General features: G+C 41.2%; 1 protein-coding gene across 1 annotated transcript in view; it reads left to right on the forward strand.

The window, feature by feature from the left end:
* The window catches only part of ITGAV (integrin subunit alpha V), a 1,332,605-nt gene that overhangs the window by 1,283,452 nt on the left and 27,086 nt on the right, over window positions 1-22,067 (forward strand). Inside the window, exons 28-29 of the mRNA XM_044075123.1 lie at window positions 3,584-3,697; window positions 3,814-3,921. Coding sequence (XP_043931058.1) covers window positions 3,584-3,697; window positions 3,814-3,921 — 222 coding nt within the window. The remainder of the gene's footprint in view (window positions 1-3,583; window positions 3,698-3,813; window positions 3,922-22,067) is intronic.

Consider the following 22,067-nt stretch of genomic DNA (forward strand, 5'->3'; position numbering starts at 1 on the left):
TTTCAAAACCCTTTCCGTGACCACATCGTAATCGGTGATTGTTACATTTTGTACATATTTCACTGAATCGGACAGCATTTACAGGCCCTCTTGTTAGTACTGTAACTACCTGTTGGCAGTCAACAAGTTCGAAGTACACCACGATCTCTGTGTGAAGCGGGATAAGGTTTAACACCCTCCACACATAAGTCCCACTGGGGAGAAAGGCAGCACTCCCTGAGGGATCAGTGCCCCATCACTTACTATTCCTTACAAGCAGTACCTGTCAGGCATGTCTGCTTTTGATGATTACTGGCCATGAAAAGTTAGTGTGTATATATTCCTGAGTAAGTTTCCCTTTGCTAACAGTGAATGCGGGATTTGTACAGGGGTGTTCCACTGTGCAAGTCACAGAACAAATGAAGCACCCCACCCAGGAATACAAAATGTCACCGTTATTCCTCTTTATGCCTCATACCCACTGAGACAGACTACTATGTACTTGTTTACAGACCAATTTTTAGGTTAGGATACCTTTTACCGCACAAACCTAATGAATTATGGCACTTCAGACACTTCGGAAATCTGGTTGCAATAATACTTAAGTACCGTCATTTCTTATGCAAGTAAAAAGTAAAATCTGTGTCAAATTGTAAGGGACCATTGATCAATTTAATAAGCTAGTTATTGGAAACCTTTGTCAGGCTAGGAACCACATGTAATTTATAAGAACTGGTGCACACTTACCTAAAATAATTACTATACAAACAATATTTGGACACACTGGTAAAATCACTCAGTGTATTTATAGTAATGGTGGATGTTATAAATATGGACATTATTGTAGTAGCTAAGTAGGGCGGCCACGGTGGTGCAGTGGTTAGCATTGCCGCCTCACAGCAAGAGGTTCTCCGGTTCGATCCTCAGCTGGGGTGCCTTCTGTGCGGAGTCTGCATGTCCTCCCTGTGGTCGCGTGGGTTTCCTCCGGGTGCTTCGGTTTCCTCCCACATCCCAAAGACATGCTGCAGGTGGATTGGACACTCTAAATTGGCCCTAGTTGTGCGTGTGAGTGTGCCTTCTGTGGAAGGTTGGGCGCCGGGCTGGCAACTCGACACCGTAAAACTCCACTGCCATTCAATGTGTGGACAAGGTGATCCGCTGTGGCGACCCCTAACCGGGAAAAAGCTGAAGGAAGAAGAAGAAGAAGATTGTAGTAGCTAAGTATGACTAACATTCATAGTAAGTGCATTTAAAGACAAAAATATATGCATTTTCTCCAGTGGTACATTAAGTATTACATAAGTGTTTACTACTCCATTGGCTTTCTGTAAAAAAAAGTAGTTCCTTTAACAGTGATGAAACTTTTAATACCTTTAAAAAGGGAATTACAGTGTATCAGAATGTGACATAGTGTAAAAAGAATCTATTTCTTTATATGTATGCTCATTATGGATGCACTGTCTTAAAATGTATCACATACTGAAAACTCTAGCTTGGCTGGGTTTTTCTTGCAAGTTGTTCTGGATGGTTTGTTTGTGCATGACCTTTTTACCGTTTGCTTTGGATGTTGGTTGGGATAATTTGCAGGCATCTTAATATTTATGGACATCAGCTGGGTTTGAAGACAAAACTGTAACCAAACAATCCACTAATGCTGTGCTGATGAGGTTAATCAAAAGGCAAAGAAAACATGCATCTGTACAGCTTTTGGGGTTTGACTTTATTGGACTGACTGTATTCATAAAGACTTAAAAAATCAAAAGTCATGGATATTCAGAAGTTGTGTAGCTAAAACACTTGATATCCTTAAGGATCATTTGCATATATCCCATGGACCTCCATTATAGGACTTTTCAGGTATCGCACAGTGAAAACTCTAGCTTGGCTGGGTTTTTCTTGCAGTTTGTACTGAATGGTTTGTCTGTAAGACCCTTTTACCCTTTAGTTTGGAAGAAATAGGAGTAGACTCACTCAGTTGACAAGGAATTTGCTGCGTATTCACAATCCCTAAACAAAATAGCTCATACATTTCAGCATAAAGACCCATTAAAAAACATTACATTGAGTCCATAAAGAATCTAAATGTAAGTACTTGAGCTCAGGAATTTGTGCAAATGTGCAAAATCATAAATAAGTATTTTTGCAGTGAGGCAAGCCCCCCTGAACCTCCACTTGTGCGTTTTCCCTCAGAGGTCATTGCAGCTTGGAGAGTCATCATTCCTAAAGCACATGAATAACAATCACTCTTTTTTTATATCTGTTTCTCATAAATTGGCATAAACAGCTGCATTCCCTGCCTTGATACAGCACTCTAATAAGCAGTGATGAACAAATTAATGTGCAAACAAGTCTACTTATGCAAGTAACAATTTAAGCAAAACTAGCCAAATGGCTGTAAGGAGTTAGAAGGAACACAATGGGTATGGAATAAGGTAAAAAAAATGGCCTTTGCAGTGTAATGTCTTTTGGAGGTTTTCATTACCCAGCCTTCATCTCTATAGCACTAATACTGAGATAGGCTGGGATCTATAGAATACTACAGCACTAATTCTGAGAGGGAACATCTAAAGGGTAATTGTGGATGTATTCGACAAGGGATGAAACGGCAAACATTGGTACCATTCATGACATTAGGAAAGTGCTACACCTCTGTACCCAAAGCAGTAGAAGCAGCTGTGTGCACTGCTATGACAATCAGCAACAGGTAGGGCATCACAGTAAAGCATAGCACATCATCCAATAGAAAAGCCAGTGCAGGTGTACATACCACTATGGCCAGCCCATAAATAGTGTAAATGAGGATGCAAAGGGGAGTGAAGCAAAAAATGTAGATGGAGAAAGTATTGGGGGATGAGTATGGGTATAATGGAAAATGGCAGACAGGTCACAGAGACAAATATGGCACACTTAGACAGTGGTAGTGTACAGAAAAGTGGTGGGATGGGCAATGGATGGACAAACACGGGCAAAGGGAAGAGCTGGTGATGAGGAGGACTGGACAACAAACAAGGTACAGGTGACCTTACATTTCTTTTGGTCACATTAACCTTTTATGCGTGACCACACCCTTGTGGTGTTGGATCTTCATTCATTTGATAATAGCCTTAACTTTGGGTTTTCAGTCTTACCTGTATTAAAGGTTAAAGGCTTTTGGTACTATACCATTTAGTTTAACTCGAGCAGTTCTTGAGCTGAAACCTGTACACTCAAGAGGAAATTCCTTTCTGTGTTAAGCTTCCATGTTTTGGAATTTTTGACTTTGTTGACACGTGAGCTCTCTGAGGTCCTACAAAACATGTGTATTTAATAGGCATATTTTTAAATCTTTATTTATTTGTATTTTGCAGTCAAATCAATGAATTCTGAAATTTTATAAGTGTATAATTCTAACTTTATGTTTCAGAGTATCATTGTTTTGTAATTGTTCCGTGTTCCTAGTGATTTTTCCCATTTCAAGGTAAATTCATATGGTGTGAACTTTTTTGTCTTTATCGACACATACGGCCTTGACAAAAAACAAAGTTTGATTTGATTTTGCTGCTGCTGATACCGTTATTTAAAATACTAACAGATCTACTGGTTTCTATCTTTTTCTCCCACTAAGAACTGTGGGGTTGCAGAATGCCTGAAAATAACCTGCCCAGTTGGCCATTTGGAGCGGGGGAGGAGTGCCATCCTTTACATAAGAGCTCGGTTGTGGACCCAGACCTTTATCAATGTGAGTTAGCCATTAGTGTGCAGTATTGCCACTAAACAGGAAAACAGTATGCCACGTAAAGATGTGATGTGATTCACTTGTGAAGTGACTTCCAGTATGTCTTTTCTCTTTTGCAGAAAGAAAATCAGAATCACTCTTACTCTCTCAAAACCTCTGCATCTTACAGTGTAATTGAAATGCCGTATAAGAACCTGTCATACGATCTTCCTTCAAATTCTACAGTGGTGAGTTTACTTCAGGCAGCCACACAACTACTACTCAGGTTGATAATTTTGTAAAAGGTGTTCATATGAGTTCAATAATAATAATAATAATAATTTCATTGAGAAATAGTTCAGACAACTGTGTTTATTTATTTATTTTTTTTTTTTGGTTCTGGTTGAAATATGACAGAAAAGGATTCCTGAGCAATCAGTTTTGCTTTTCCTTATGTATGGGTTACAGAGTGATCTTATGAAGTGAAGAAGCATTAGGTGTCTAAATTTCTTTGTTTGTACATTAAGATGGGAGTATTGCAAGCATTTATGTTTCTGATGCACTAGATTTTTTTAACTTTATGACTGACTGAGGTTACAAGTACTGTATATCTGAATGAAATTCAATCTATAGTGACATTTTGATATTTACTGGTGTTGCTATTTAGGGATATATTTTCTAATTGTCTGTCAAGATCAGGGGTGGCATATATGATGCATCTTGACAAGCTGGGAAACCAAAGAATCTGAAAGAAAATTTACATTTTTATTTCCAGTGGGTTTGTGGGAAGTAATCAGCACTTCGTTTGCAGTGTTTAACTTCTAGTTTGATCCAGAGAAGTATGGCACAAAGGCACAAGGAGTAAAATTTCAGCCTCACAGCAAAAGATTCTATGATTTAATTCTCAGCTGCGATACATTCTTGTGGAGTCTGCATGTCCTTCCTAAGTCCATATGGGTTACTCTGGACATGTCATTGTTTTTCCACCTTTAAAATGTATGCACTAGGTGAATTGGTCTGAAATTCTCCAGGTGCAACTAACACTAGGTAAACTGCAATCCAAATTGTAGCTTGTTACAGATCCCCCACCATACCCCAAGATTCTCACTACACCTTTCTAAACATACTGGAAAATATTAAGATACAACCAAACACCCTAATACTGGGTGATTTTAACTACCCTGCCATTAACTGGGAAAAACTACTCATGTACCAACACCTTTGCCCAACGGTTCTTGGAATTCATAAATTCCAACACCCTGGATCAACTAATCCATACTCCCACCAGGGGCTCCAATATCCTAGACCTGGTCATTACCAACAAGGGAAATCGATGCTCCACACCTATGGTCACCCCCTCGTTAGTCAGGTCTGACCATAAGCTAATCACCCTCAACATCCACATCCCACCCCCACCCCCCAGTAAGGAAACCTCCATAAAAAACTTCTCCAAAGCCAACTTCATGCTACTCAAGTCAGAAGTGACAAACTTCATGACACCCATGTAGACAGGAACTGAAAGTTCAACTGCTGAATCCTACATTAAGGCACTGTACGAGCACATCCACTCTTGCATGAATCGTGCCATCCCAAATAGAACCAAGATGCTCTCATCCAAATAAAGGAAGCCAATCTGGTGGTCCCCTGCCATAAACAAACTTTACAACAAAAGGAAGAAACTGTTGCAGAAAAGAGGAAAATCCCAGGATGCAAAAAACTTCCTTACCAGCCTCAGTAAGAAACTGAGATCCCTCATAAAGTCCTCCAAAGCTAGTTACGAAAATAAAATTGCCAAATATTCCAAAGACAACCACAAGGCATTCTATAACTATGTCAAGAATATAAATGGCAATGTTCAGATCTGCTCTGAGCTAAAACAGAATGGCATTAAATATACTGATCCCAAGGATATTGCCAATATCCTGGCAGATCACTTTAGTGCCAGCTTCATCCCCCTCTCACCCCCTTAGTGGCCCATCTCAATACCGGAAGATTGCCAAATTCCGGTAATAATGGCCACACAGGTAAAAAACGCACTCTCCAAAGCTAAGAATACAGCATCCATGGGACCAGATGACATCCCGGGCTGTGTACTACATGAACTACAATATGAACTGGCACCTCACCTAAGTGTCATGTTTAATCATAGCCTCACCTCAGGTTTCGTGCTTACTGAGTGGCGCAGAGCTACAGTTATCCCACTCCACAAGGGGGGATCCACCTTGGATCCCGGAAACTACCATCCCATCAGTTCAGTCTGACAAGCCTGATCTGCAGGGCCATGGAGCGTATTATCATGGAACTTATAAACAAAGACATTGGCAACCTTCAAACACTGGACCCCACCCAGTTTGGGTTCATGAAAGCCCGATCTTGTCTCCTGAACCTGATAGACTTCTTCGAATCGGTCTCCAGAGCCATGGACAAGGGTAAGGTGGTCCACATAGCTTATTTAGACCTTGCCAAGGCCTTTGACACCATCCCCCACTCGGGAATCATAGATAAACTTACTAAGTTGGACATTAATCCCTACGTCACCCAATGGGTTGCTAACTGGCTTACTGCTAGAACCCACACTGTAAAAGTAGCCGACTGCAAATCCAGCTCCAGACAAGTGACAAGTGGAGTACCTCAGGGTTCAGTCCTGGGACCACTCTTGTTTGGCATCTACTTCTCTGAAGTACAGGCCAACAATAAGGGACTCTGGCTAACAAAGTTCACAGATGACTGCAATCTGGGAGCCATTATTGAATCCCCAAATTATGTGGATACTCTACAAAAGGGCCTTACAGAAACAGATGCTTGGTGCCAGAGCCATGGGCTCAAGCTCAATGCCAAGAAATGTATAGTTATCCCCTTTGGGAAAAAACATGTATAAGTGAGTTACCATATAAGTGGCAGTACACTAAACACCGAAAATGTGATAAGAGACTTAGGGACACAGGTGGACAGTGGTCTCACCTTCGATAGCCACATCACCACGACAGTCAGGAAATCCTTCTATGTGGCACACCTCCTCACTAAGGGCTTTTCATCCAGAAAAAGGAGGTCATTGTCCCACTGTACTCATCCCTCATTAGACCCATTATAGAATACAATGCCCCTTTTGGTATGTACCTCTCAAGACATCTGCAACAACTGGAAAGGCCACAGAAATACCTCACTAAAAGAATCACAGGCTTAAAGCAGATGCCCTATGCTGACCGCCTTAAAAAACTCCAGCTATACTCTGTCGCATATCATTTTCTCAGAGGCGATCTCTGCTTAACATACAAAGCCATGTCAAACCCAGAGCTGTTGGACATGCTACACTTAATGAAATCCCAATCCCTCAGAGCCACACGCTCCAGGGATCTAAACCTTGTCATCACAATAAACAAAACATGCTGGAGGGATAGTTTCCTGACCCAGAGACTCCCCAGACTCTGGAATAGATTGCCCATACATGTCAAGCAGAGTGCCTCTTTGGCCCTCTTCAAAAGGAACCATGACGATTGGATGGGAGGAAGGAAATTCACCGCGGGGATCACATCAGTCACCCTGTTAGACAGGGGTCCTGGGAAGTAAATAGCGTGGGAAGAAATAGCCAGGGAATTGTTATGGCTAGGCTTGTATAGGCCCTAGAGCTGATAGCCTAGTACCAACCTATGAACCTATGGTATTCTCCAAATTGGCTGTGGGTGTGCATGTATGTGAGTGAGTGTATACATTCTGTGGTAGACTGGCATCCTGTCAAGGACAGGTTTCTATGCCTTGCACCCATTTGAAGGCTCCAGTGTTGTCCCCATAACCCTGTAAATGATATAGTGGGTTATCAGAAGATAGATGGATGGATGCATGGACAATCCAGACAGTTAACAGCTGATTAGGTGAAAGTTTAATGCTTGCCACAGTCTACTTCAACCCTCTAGAAAAATAATTCACTTAAAAAATTGTGTCATTGTGCAGATTAGTGGTACATGCAAGGTAAGGAATTTAGATTTTTCTTTTCTCAGGTCGCCATACAGATTGGCTTAATAGTGCACTAGTTGTATTTCTGTTCATGTCTTCAGCAGTCCAGGTTTATGACTACCTGGAAGGGCAAACTTGCAGGTCTTAAGCATTGTTTTGCTGTGGCACACAGGAAGATTGATCTTAGTCATAGTGTGCTTAGGACCCCTGATTAAGGCCAGAGACTTCAGTGTGTGCTTCATTATCTGGCTGTTGGCACAGAGGGTTAAGGTTGTATGCTGTAGTTTCTGTGGTGCACAGTTTGATTCCCTCAACCCTCATTTGTCTACTGTGTGACTTTGAGCAAGTCACTCAACCAGATGTCACACACTGCTCACCCCTAAAAAGGGACTTGTGTGTCCAGTGGGACTATCTGGTTAACAAATGAGTCTTATTAGTATTGGTATTTTTCAGGGCATGTAGGTAATGATGAATCACAGAATGAGCTTTCAACATCTGCAGGAGAAAGCAACAGGAACCTTTACTCTGTGAAACTCTTTTAAGCCTTGCCCTTCTGTATGCCAGTATCTGCTGACCAGGTGAAGCTGATACACCATCCTCAGATAGATGTGAAAAGTCTACACCTGAATAGAGAAACATTGATAAAGAACATTTCTTAACAGTGTGTCCAAAGTAAAAGATGTATGCTGTATTTTAGGTCTATATTATAACATTAATATTGCAGAATGTCAAACTACGTATGTTCGAGACCAATGTTCTGTAATGTTGAAAAGTTAAAAATAAGTTTAAAAATTGTGTTTGTGTGAGAGGGAACAAACCACCTGCACCTCCACACTCCCTGCTAATTGTATATACCAAATCTGAGATTGCACTACAGTGGGGAAAGGGCAAAGTCCCCGATCCCCACTGTACCTCAATCTCCATAGAAACCATCACATTTTCAGAAAGCTGATCTCAACCATACAAATATTCACTTTCTGAAAAGTCAGTGTACTGAAGGGAACGGATTATTTTATGTAACACAGTCCATTGCAGACAAGTCACTTGAATGTCTGCCTTTCATTACTTTGCAACAGAACAAATAATTGTAGAAGTTAACATATTGTGATGTAGCATGTTTAAAAAAGGAAGAAATGGGGTAAGCACAATAAGTGCATATTTAATTTTAGTGGAAAACAGCCAGAAATAAAGACAAACTAGATATATTTAAGCTGGCTGCTATGAGCAGCCTTATTTGTATGGCTTGATAGGCTCTCAAGACCAGATGCATAGAGGCAGCATGTTAACTATGTCACGAAGGATGTACCATGTTGTTAATTTTTCATTGCTAGTACCAAGTATGTTCTGAAATTGTTGATTCAATGTTGGATAAGTGTTTTAATGTCCAAAATAGTTTGCAAGCTACATGTCTTGGTATAAATATAGTATAAGCAAAAAATTAATTCTTTATAAAAAATGATTCATGTTTGTCTAGATGGTCTATATCCACATATAATTAGAAAAAACTTGTTCTCATGTAAAATGCTAAATTTCTGCCACAGCTGTTAAATAGGGTAGAATGTATTTTACGTAAGCCATAGCTTGCTCATCCAGTGCCTGATGCTGTCCCCAAATCTGGCACCCCATAATTCTTAAGTTCATAGGTTCGGCCCTGGGGCCTGTATAAGCCTAGCCAAAAAGGTTCCCTGGCTTTTGCCACCGAGGAAAATGATTTTCCTGTGCCCCTGTCGAGCAGCGTGGCAGGTGATCCCCTGGGTAAATTTTCTATTTCCCATCCAGTCGTCAAGATTTTTCTTAAAGAGGGCCAATGAGGAGCTTTGCTTGACATGAATGGGTAGTTTGTTCCAGAGTATGGGAAGTCTCTGGGACAGGAGTCTATCCCTCCAGCATGTTCTTTTTATTGTGGTGACAAGGTTTAGGTCCCTGGAGCATGTGGTTCAGAGAGATTGGTATTTCTTTAAGTGTAGCATGTCCAACATCTCTTGGTTTGACTTAGCTTTGTATGTTAGGCAGAGATTGCCTCTGAGTAGGCAATATGAGATGGAGTTTTTTGAGACTGTCTGCGTATGGCATCTGTTTGAGGTCAGTAATCCTCTTAGTGAGGTATTTCTGTGGCCTTTCCAATTGTAGGTGTCTTATGAGATGCATGCCAAATGGGGCATTGTACTCTATAATGGGTCTGATGAGGGATGAGTAGAGAGGAACAATGACCTCCTTTTTTCTAGAGGAGAACCCTTTTGTGATGAGATGTGCCACGTAGAAGGATTCCCTGATTACTGTGGCGATGTGGTTATCAAAGGAGGTTCCTTATTACACTTTTGGTGTTTAGTGAGCTACCGCTTGTGTGGTAGTTCATAGCTACCGAGTTTTTCCCAAAGGAGATGACAATGCACGTCTTGGCATTGAGCTTGAGGCCATGACTTTGACACCAAGCATCTGTCTCTGTGAGGCCCTTTTGTAGAATGTCTCCATCATTAGGTGATTCTATTATGGCTCCCAGTTTGCAGTCATCTGCGAACTTTGTTAGCCAAAGACCTTTTGTGTTGGCCTGCACTTAGAAGTAGATGTCGAACAGGAGAGGACCCAGGACTGAACCCTGTGGTACTCCACTCGTCACTGGTCTGAAGTCGGACTTGGAGTCGGCTACTTTTACTGTGTGGGTTCTGTCAGTGAGCCAGTTGGCCACCCATCTTGTGACATAGGGATTTATGCCCAGTTTAGTGAGTTTATCTATAATTCCAGAGTGGGGGATGGTATTGAAAGCCTTGACAAGGTCAAGATAGGCTATGTACACTACTTCGCACTCGTCTACGGCTCTGGTGACTGCTTCAAAGAAGTCAGTCAGGTTTAGTAGACATGATCTACCTTTTACGAACCCAAACTGAGTGGGGTCCAGGGTTTGGAGGTTACCTGTGTCCTTGTTTATAAGCTCCAAGATGATACTTTCCATGGCCTTGCAGACCAGGCTTGTCAGGCTAATGGGGTGGTAGTTTCCAGGGTCCATGGTGGCACCCCCTTTGTGGAGTGGAATAACCGTCACTGTGCGTCATTCAGTAGGCACATAGCCTGAGATGAGGCTATGGTTGAACATGCTACTTAGGTGGGGTGCCAGTTCATTCTGTAGCTCGTGCAGTACGCAGCCTGGAATGTTGTCTGGTCCCATGGATGCTGTGTTCTTGGCTTTGGAGAGTGCGGTCTTTACTTGTCCATCCATGATTACAGGGGCTTTGCATTCTTCTGGTGTTAAGATGGGTCCTTTGGAGGGTGAGAGGGGGGTAAAGTTAGCACTGAACCTATATGCCAGGATGTTGGCAATATCGGTTGGTTCTGTATATTTAGTGCCATTGTGCTGTAGCTCAGAGCAGATCTAAGTGTTGCCATTGAGATTCTTGAAATAACTGTAGAATGCTTTGTGTCTGTCTTTGGAATCGGTGGCTATTTTATTTTCTTAACTGGCTTTGGAGGATTTTATGAGGGATCTCAGCTTCTTGTGAGGCTGACCAGGGAGCTCCTCCAATCTTGGGATTTTACTCTTTTTTTTTGCAACAGCTTCTTCCTTCCATTGTAGAGTGTGTTTATGGTAGGGGACCACCGGATTGGCTTCCTTTTTTTGGAGGGTAGCGTCTTGGTTCTGTTATGGATGGCACAATCCATGCACTCGTGTACGTGTTTATACAGTACATTTGTGTAAGATTCAGCAGTCATACCTCTATTTTCTGTCTGCATGGATGTCATGAAGTTTGCCACTTCTGTCTTAAGAAGCATTGTTGAGACTTTGGAGTAGTTTTTGACACTGGTTTCCTTAATGGGGGGTGGGGGTGGGATATGGATGTCTAGGGTGATTAGCTTGTGGTCGGATCTGACCAGCGAGGAGTTGACCTCTGGCGTGGAACAGCGGTTACCCATATTGGTAATGACCAGGTCCAGGATATTGCTGCCCCTGGTGGGGGTGTGGACAAGCTGATCCAAGGTGTTGGAATTTATGAATTCCAGAAAACGTTGAGCAAATGAGTTGGTACATGAGTAGTTTTCCCAGTTGATGGTGGGGTAGTTGAAATCGCCCATAATTAAGGTATTGTGTTGTACCTTAATATTTTCCAGTATCTTAAGAAATGAAGAGTGGGAATCCTGGGGCATGGTGGAAGATCTGTAACAAGCTACAACCTGGATTGCAGTCTTGCCCAGTGTTAGTTGTACTTGGATAATTTTGGATGCATTATATTGAGCAACTAGCCTGGAGGTGTGGATATCCTTAATGAATATGGACATGTCTCCGCCTTTAGTGTTTCAGTCCAGGTTAGGTGGCCGAAAGGTGTGCTATGAATTGTAGCCTGGTAATGCAGGGGTGCTCTCTGGAGCCTTGAACCAGGTTTCTGTCACTGCACAGATGTCGATGTTCCCCATTTTAAGGAGTGCCTTGAGTGAGTGCATTTTGAGGTTTAGAATTCTAGCATTGAGTAGCATTACCCTCAGAGTTTGCTTGTACCTGTCATGGTGGTGAATTTTGCATTTGAACCTTGCCTAAAAAAGGCACTATAGGGGTGGCAAGAGCCTTAGCCAGTATCCGGAATCCCAGGGGCACCAGGTGCAGGCCATCTCTAGCAAAGCATCGTGGTCTGTCGATCATGTCATCCCAGGCAGACAGATAGTGGATCCCCTTAGAATGACACCAGAAGCTTAGCCAATTGTTGAGGTCAATCATTTTCTCCTTGTACTGTGGTATTATTCTGGGTGAAGGCAGGATGCAACTCAGGGCTAGGGTCATACCTGCCTGGACTACAAGGTCCGAGAGCTCCTACATGTCTCTTTTCATGTAGTCCAGGGAGGTACATCTCAGGTCATTCACACCAACATGGACAGTGACAGACTCGTATTTGTACTTGTTGTGGAGTGACCTGAGTACGTGCATTATGTGGCGGATTCTGGCACCTGACAGGTAGCTGACAGTAACTTTCTCCTTGTTTAGTCTGGTGAGTGGGACATCAGTGTGCCTGACTGTAGAGTCACCTATGACTAGTGTGTTGGGTACATTGTTTTGCCTTATGGGCTGAGTTTGAGTGGCACACTGATTTTGTGGGCTATGTGTCATTTGGGTAATGTTGGGGGGTGGTGGTTGTCTGCGTTTCAGCTTGGGAGGTCTGTGTTGCTTGAGCAGATTTTTATTGAGAGCCTCCGTGAATGTGGGTGTGTACTTTGTATTTCTGTGTGTGGGTTTTGGTAGTGTGGGTTTTGAAGGACTATGTGTTGAGTGTGGTGTGGTGCAGGTGTTAACCTTCTCCTCTTGACTGTCTAGTCCAGACTTGGCTGGAGAGAGCATGGCTTCCAGTTTGGCTATATAAGTGCATCTCTCACAGGTTGTAATGTTGGGTGGTAGGAGGAGAGGGTTGTCAGTGTACATGAGGCAATTTCTGCATTGCCCCAAGATGTCCAGATTCATCAATTGGACAGGAGAAAACACCTGGGGCTGTCCCATGGACATGCCTGGATAGGTGCTTATTATTTTAAATACGAAGAAAAAAAAAAAAACGTTCTGCGCTCTATTCTGTGGTTAGTAAGGACCACTCCCCAATTCTACTGTCTGTACCAGTCTTAAAAAGCTCTACTTTAAAAAATGTAGTAAACTGCTTGATACATCTTAATAAATACCCAAAGTGCAAAAGCTTTTTGGTCCTGATCACAACTTTACTTTCAGCATTCATGCCAGTAGTGCTCTGCTGACTGATCAGAATATTCTGATTGCACTCCAGACATCTGCCCCCTTTGCCCCATCTTTGCTACGTGACTGAAATTTGCTTAGGGACTCCCAGAAGCACAGCCAACTAAAATGGTGACTGGTACCATATTCAAATCTGGTGACCATCCTTTCTCAACTTGAGGACCAAAAAATAAATAATCTCTGTTACCCAATCTGTTGTAATAGATTCTTCACTGTGTAATACCTTAATGGACATCAGTCTTGATTTTAACCTCTGTGTTTCTCAAGTAGCAAAAAAATTAAACATGCATGTCTACAGCTACTTGGGTTTGGCTTTATTGGCCTGAATGTATCCATAAAAACTTAAAAAGTCATGGGCATTCAGAAGCCATGTAGTTGAAATACTGGTATGTCTTTAAGGGTCATTTGCATATATCCCATGCCTTTTCACTCCATCCCAGGATTGGTCCAAGTTGGTTTATAGCTTCCTTCAATTTCTTTGCAGCCTGCAGGCAAATTTCAAACAGATCTCTATCTGGAGTCCACTTTCCAAAGAGAAAGTGGAAAGCCTCACATGTCAGAAACTCAGAATCTAATGATGGTAAAGAAGAAGAGAAAATGGACTAGAGGTCATAGCTTACTTCACCACTAGGTTTTGCACTGCCAGTGAAGACACTTTTTCCTCTATATGTCTACCAGAGGACTTGTCCTTTTGGGACACACTGTCAGTGATGAGAGAACACATGAAATGGCAATCACAGGAGTCCTCTGATTCCCAGTGGACATACTGAAACCTTCTGTGTTGAGCCCACCTAAGGAAACCTGTTTTAAAGTTTTTAAAGCCATGTCCTTAGAACTGAATTACCTGTACCCCCCCCCCCAACCCCACAGACACACTCAGTCCTAAGAGGCCTGACAGCTTCTACAGAGTGGAGGAACCTGATTCAGACATAACATCCCTGGAAAAGGTGTCAGTTGAAGTATAATAGCACAATAGCTCAAAAATAGAAGAGTAAACTTTTGTTCTCAGTAATAGGGAAAGCATATTACTAAACCAGTATAGGAGAAAAGATATTCAGCTCGACACCTCTGGCTTTCAGGGCCCTAAATGTTTTGACCCACATTCAGAAGTATTATGGCCATATCATCTTGCAACTCCAACATAGCTGCAGGGTAATACATAATGAAACCCTCAAGCCAGATATAATTGGCTAAGCACACATTAGTGTGCAGTTGGGGTAACATGCCATAAAATGTGTATATGACTCTGTAGATGCAGTTTCCAGAAGTGCAGAAACAGGCTCAGAAGCCATTCTTGGCTGATTTCCCAGTCCTTTTCTAAGGATATGAAGACTCAACTCAATGCTGTCTCAGATAAGGAATTGCACTTTGGACCCCCATCTTACAATATTTTTAAAACACTAGAGGATAGAGGGTAAACTAGAATTAGTCAAACATGTTTCACTCTTTTGTTTACAAATACAACAGAAATTATCCTTCAATGAATGGATCTTTCTACTGGGGGCAGGGAAACGCTGCTAAAATAAAAGTTACACAGAAAAGAAAATGGCAGGACTATATTGAGAGCTCTTGGGCTGTCAAGGCGCAAACTTCAGCAGGCTACAGCTGGGAGAATACCAGCCTCCTTCCACCTCCTTCTGAAAACCTCCACCCTTGCTTTCAGTCTCCCACCATTCTCCCTCATTGCCTCAGGACATGGGTCTGGTAGGCCTTCTTTTACCAAAGCTGTTCAAGCATAACTTTGAACCAATGGGTACTTCAAATAGTCTCCAGAAGGTATAGATTTGTATGGTATAGATTTGTATACACAACAAAAAAAAGAAAGAAATCAAAGGACCTGGAATGTTTAGCCCAACACCTCTTAGTGGAAGTGTTATTGGAAGGAACAGTAGAGCCAATGCAAATGGTTTTACTTCAGGCTGTTTCTTGTTTTGGAAAAGGTGAGTCATGTAGACCTATTTTGAACATGTTAAAGCTAAACAGATTCTTAAAGTAGTGAACTGGAGCTTCACCTCCTCTAACTGTAAGGTGATAAGTCATGTGACTGAAAACCTATATGCAGGTAGTAACTGGCCCATCTAGAGTGGGTAATATGTTGGATATAGTTTGGGTAAATAGCACACTTGAAGAACTTCTCCAGTGGCATAGAGAGAGAAAGCCCTGACTACGGCCAAGTCAACCTAGGTTCATTTAGTGGCTCGGGAACTGATGGAGCAGCCAGGAAGGGATGGGTGTGCCCATCCTCTTGGTGAGAGGGCACGTCTAGATATGCTTCCTAAGAGGAGGCGTGGTCCAAAGAGGAGAGTTGTGCTCCGATGCAAGCAGCAAGTGAGGGCGTCATAAAGGGGGAAGTAGGTAGGATATAAATAGACCCCCTGGATGGATGCACAGACAAGCTGAGCTCACATAGGAAACTGACTTGTAGACCCAGGGTGGATATGTGGAGCTGCGGTTCAGACTGGTACATATGAGGTCTGAGGGGACCAAAAAAAACTAACAAATTTGAAGTTAGGTAAAAGTTGGTCCAGAATTGGGGGTCATCTGATTATTGTTATATTACCTGTGAACTCAAGATACTTATGATCAAAGGGCTTTGTAAAGAGGCAACTTGTTGGAAATTATATAGATCAGACTTTGCAGCTATTAGTTATACAATCAGGACTTCAGACTGGGAGATGGTAATAAGGGATCAGGCTATTGAAAATAAACATAGTTGTTGTGTCTTTCGGCTTTTCCTGGTTAGGGGTCGCCACAGCAGAACTCCGGTCCGCTAATGATTGGCAGTAGATTTTTACGTGCCGAGTTGCCAGCCCTGACGCACAACCTTCAACAAAGGTACGCCCATTCACGCATGTCTCCACACACAAGACGCTCTAGCTGAGAATCGAACAGGACAACGCTACCGCAGCACCACCACCGCAGTAAAATCTTTTATAAATTCCATAAATGTTCTTATAGGTACATATATCCTCTATATGAGAAATGTAGATACTCTTCCCCCTTTTAAGAAAGGATTAGACTTTTGGTGTATTGATATTCAAAAAGCAAAAGCCAGCAACTGTGAGCTGTGTAAACTAATTTAATTAGTTAATAAAAATAAAAAAAAAACAAGAATGAACAGACCGGTTTTGGCTATGGTGTTGACCTAGCCTTCATCAGTGTAAATTCCAAAAACATCTTGATACATATGAAAATGATTAATTACAGAATTTCTTTGGTGAACTCATGAATATTCATTAATGTACCAAATCATAAATATTCATTAAGACCAGGCTGGAAAAGTCCACCTAATTTCACAATTCATTTTTTTCTCTTTTGCATTTAATTTACTATGCCATCCAGATTTGTTAGATCTGTCACCTATTATTTTATCAATGATGGTGAAGTGAAACTTTGCTGTGGTGTGTTTAAGAGTATGTTTATAAAGGGCATTGCTCATTCTCTTACTTTTGATATCACTGAGGTGTTCAGAAATACGTAAATTAAGAGGTCTGGATGTTTGTCCTATATAAAATGCATGACAACTGCAAGAAGCCATATAGATGATCCAATCTGTGCTGCAATTTGCAAAAAAACTTGATGTCAAATATAATACTGCAATTGCTACTGGAGAATTGTTTGTTTTTTAGCACATGTTTGCAATGGCTGCAATGTCCACATGACATGCAGCCCACTAACTTGTCTCCAGAGATTAAGGTTTGAGTCATGTTATAATTGATGGGATCATAATGGTGTTTGTAGTGGTTGAAATAAGATCCAAGATTTTTCCCTTTTCTGAATGAGGACATACAGGTCTCAGATAAATGTTGTGACAAGAAATTGTCAGCTAAGAGAATATTCCAGTGTCGTCTAATGGCATCAATGACTCTGCTGGTATCCCTACCATATGTAGTGATGAATCGTAGTGTTGTTTGTATTTTGTGATTTTTGTTTGTATTTAAGAAGGTTCTCTCTATCTAAATTTGCAGCATGATTGCTCACTGTATGTACATAGCCCATGCTGTAACCCCGTTCTTGAAACCTGTTGGACAAATCTTTACAAAAGATTTCAAAGGTATTTTCATCTGAACAAATACGTCTCATCCTAATGAATTGAGACTTGGGGATGTTTTAGTGATATGTGCTGGATGAAAGCTGGATGCATGGAGTAAGGTGTTATATTCTGGGTATTTTCTGAATACTTCTGTATGAAGGGTGTTGTCTTCATTCCAGCAATACCAACCCAAATCAAACGTAGTATGACCTTTTGGTGAAGTTCAACCTTCATCCGGTGAGTTATCTGGAATACCACTGACAGTCTCATTTGCATAACAATTTAATTTGCTGTAGTGTGTCCCATATCTTTCTCTGTGTATTTCCAGACATTTGAAAGCTTTGAAAGTATGCAGCAAAGAGGCAGAAGTCCTTTTCCATAGTAACTTCCTCCTGCTGGAATGATAAAGTGGGTCATATTCTGGGTGAGAGAATTCTGGAGAGAGAAGAGAAGGTGCATTCATGTATTTTTTTACCCTTCCAACCAGGTTTCCTGCTTCATGCAGATTTTTTTCCTGCTCATTGGGTGGCTGTTTGCCCCAGAGAATCTTATTTCATGATGTATTCAATGATCTCTTTAAGACCTTGATCAAGTTTTGGGATTTTTAAGGACTACACCCCAAAGGAGGAGCATTCCAGACTACTGAAGTGCTTTGATTATCCCGACTGCAGTCCAGAAAAATCTATGTGTTATCATGAAAATGGTACTCATGTAAACATGATACATTGCTGAGAAAGTTTCCAGTGTTTTTTATACTGTTGATGAGATTTTATTCATATCCAAAGGAGTTTTTTTTTTCATATCGCTACAGCTATTAGCAGCATCAGCCATATCCATGTTTGATCTCAAGTGACAAAAAAAAAAAAAAAAAACATAACACTTCAGTGGTACAATTTTAATCAGGTGGATTTAGTATTCTCAGTTCTCATCCCCCCTTGTGTGTAGTAAGCCAGATGATTTCTACATATGCCTCCCCCACAAGTTTGGGAAGACGTGTTTACCTCTTCAGAACACAAATTAGGACATACATTAGACTTGATCTTCTTGCTAGATGTGAAAAGTTTGGACTTGGTAGTAGATCAAATCTCCTGGTCTAATTACGTTGTCTACTTGATCTACCCCACATTAGTCTTCTGATCTTGAATAATGGGAATGTCAGAATGATTCTCAAATCACTCCTAAGACTTTTTCTCTCTTGCTTCTTCAGTTCCTGAGGATAGTGCTGGCAGCCCTGATGGCCTTGTAGATGACTGCCAGAGGTCCCTGTCTTTCGCTCCTGATAAGCTATCCCCAAATCTTGTATGCAGTATATTGCTAAAGCAAAGACATGGTATGATACTAAGCACCAGCCTATGCAGTGTGAAGTGTGAATGGGGTGAATGTTGGAAAATTGTTGAATGCAAGCAGGTATTGGGGATGAAGAACCTGATATGGTTAAGTACAGTGCTTTGGACAAGACAGAGATCTTGTAAGAAAGAAATGTATTTGTCCAGAAAGATCTCAGTAATTGCTTACTGACCAGCAGTTCTCTTCCAGATGGTGAGCAGACTGTCCAGACCTGCCTGTATCGCTGCCTGGCAAGCTTTATCTTTTCACTACTACGTGTTGGATGCTTGGCTTTTTGCAGAAAAAATTGCCACAATACAATTTTCTCACACATGTTCTAAAGGATATGAATTCTGAAAATCTATTAGCTGTCATTATTTAGTGACTGCAGTTCTCAACAGTCTGCCAGAAAAACACAAATTTTACAAAAAACATTGCAAAACAGGAGGTAAAAACACGGGCATTCTGCAAGATCAAATACAGCTGAGCTTTAAGAAATTAAACTGTAATTAGCTAGACAAATAGTCTGTACTCCCTTAAAAAGTTACAAAGACAGTTTGATGATAGCGACATTTCAAACAAACAAAAGTCAAAATGTTTACTACCAGAACTGAAGTGAGCACAATTTGCACTGGTTCTTTTGTAAAGAAACTATGGCAAGCAACAACCATTTTGTCCTGCAATCAATTTGAGATTGCCTGAAGAGTTGCACTGCATAGACACACATCACAGGATCATTTTGTCTGTACTGCTTGTGGGTACGTGGAGGGGGAGAGAGGACAGGGAGAAAAAAACAGTATACAAAAAAAAAAAATCTAATGGAATATGCCGGTCAAATTCAACATAAAGCATGACCATGATTTTAAAGGGAATACCATTTTTTGTTAATAGTTAGTGATGCCCAATCATAAAACTTATTTAACAGCTGTGATTGCACATCAATAACTACTCATATTAGCCACAAAAATGTTTAATGTCTATATGATACTGAGTGACACTGGCACTGTTGATGGGGCCCTCCAGCTAGCACATGGCCCTAGGCTGATGCCTAGGGAGCCTTTATGCTACATCTGGTTATGCTTACTGCTGCCTCTTGGTACCACCACATCATTCCTGTGTTGCAGAGTTTTACAATAGCTCACACTCTCTCACTGAATTATCTTTTAACATCTTGATGTTTTTTGTCAGTACACAATTTGGGCCTTACATACCCGAGGGAGCTTATAATGCATTGCTATGATACCTCTCAACCTCTCAGCACAATAAATCTGGACAGACCCAAAAATAATGGGGAGATAAAAATTAACTTGGAAAGTTGCTTGAATAACAGGTTTTGCATTAACCTGTATTTTCTGAAGGATATGAAGCCTGAAATTTAAATGTCTCTGCTGTTTTAATTGTATTGTTTTATTGCAAAGCCTTGGCTTCAAATTTGTATATGCTAGCAAATTCTTTCTATTGTTATTAAGACAGAGATGATTGCTAGATTTTACATGCAAAAGTGCCTTGTAATTGCTGTGGCTTCCTGGCCATGTGAAGCTTACAAAGAAATGTAAATTTTGAGTTTCTCTTACCTGGGAACTAAAGGAGAAGTGATAAAATGATGTAATGTAAAATGACCCAGCAGTACTGGGTATCCTCAATTTAACACTTTTTCTCAGAGAGTAAAATGAGTATTTTGGATTTTGTCTAAAGCTGACAGCTCACCAGCACTTGCTTGCTCTGTATGTTAGTAGATATTTAGAACTTAGTATTTCTCTTAAAGTTAGATAGAAATATAGCCAGATTAGCCTAGCTGTTTTCTAAATTTAATTCAGACTTTCCTGCAGTATTGTTTTAAAAGTTTCCTGTGATCTCTGAACTCTTGATTAGCACTGTGTTGAATTGATGAGATTTGTCTTGTGTTTTTATTTGTTGTTGTTAAATATTTTTAAACCTTTCAGCTGTGGCTGTTTTGTGTAGAGATCATTTAAGCTCTTAGGGTACATTGCATGTATTTGGTGATACTGTCCAAGCTACTCCAATAGGCTTGCTGTTCGGCACACTTACTATTTGGATAACAATATTATTACACAGTGCAATTGGTCACCCTTTGGGAAGGGCCTTATAGTAGCTGATATTAGTGGTTGGTGACAGTCGGTACTACCTTATAGTCTGGGCAGAAAGGGGGCATAGCTGGAGAAACCTGTACCAGTCTTCCCCAGGAGTGTCCGTGTGTTTATATATAAATCAGTTCTTAAAGTGTGTGTGTGTGTGTGTGTGTGTGTGTGTGTGTGTGTGTGTGTGTGTGTGTGTGTCAGCTACTTGGGCAGGAAGATGAAGCACTGGCTGGACAGAGAGGGTGCTGGAGGTTTTAGCTTGACCACTAGGCAGAGATCTGGACCCTATAGCTGTGCCAGTGGAAAGTCTTATTGGGGATCTGGAGAGAAAGGGAGAAACTGACTGTGATCTCTGTGTGCTCCATACTTCTCAACCTGGAATCATCAAAAATCTGGACAAGGCCCATGAAAAATAGGTACAAATCTGTATGCTGATTAACATATAATTTGCATACATAATTACGTAACCCCACCCAGTCTAATGGAATTGTGGGATACCAACTTTCTAACGCAAAGTCGCAAACTGAAGAACAACCAACCAAAATATGGCACCACACCAGAGTCCCCCTGCAGCCATTCCAATGTCTCATTACCTGGCTATTTCGCCCCATTTACCATAAACAGTAATGTATGCATGCATGAACTGCGGTGGTGGTGCTGCGGTAGCATTGTCGCCTCACAGTAAGACGTTGTCCTGTTCGATTCTCAGCTAAAATGTCTTCTGTGTGGAGACATGCGTGAATGGGTGTACCTTCATTGAAGGTTGTGTGTCAGGGCTGGCAACTCGGTACGTAAAAATCTACTGCCAATCATTAGCGGACCGGAGTTCTGCTGTGGCAACCCCTAACCGGGAAAAGCCGAAAGATACAACAACAACTAATGTATGCATGCATACTGCTTTACTTCTACAATGATTATTTGGATTTTATTTTTACATTTTACAGCACAACAATGAAGAAACACTAATAGACATCTGGTAAACAAAGCAATACAGTCTCACAATGAAAATAGGCTTGGCATTAAACCTTCTCTGCCCTTGAAACTCACATTCATTATAACAGCACTGAAACCCATACCACATCTAAAGAAAATGCATCTGGCCAGTGGTGGATAAAGATTACCTTTGGGCTGTTTTCAAATAATTGGCCCCTTGCACACAAAACAAGAAATATACATGTGTTCTTTTCTTTGATGCACCTCACTGACGTTATTAAATTATATTCCTTGTATAATGCAACACACTTGTTTTAAATTATATTCTTTGTATAA

The sequence above is a fragment of the Protopterus annectens genome, chromosome 6.part0 (assembly GCF_019279795.1).
Source record: "Protopterus annectens isolate FY-2018-M chromosome 6.part0, PAN1.0, whole genome shotgun sequence".
In the NCBI taxonomy this organism is placed as follows: Eukaryota; Metazoa; Chordata; order Ceratodontiformes; family Protopteridae; genus Protopterus; species Protopterus annectens.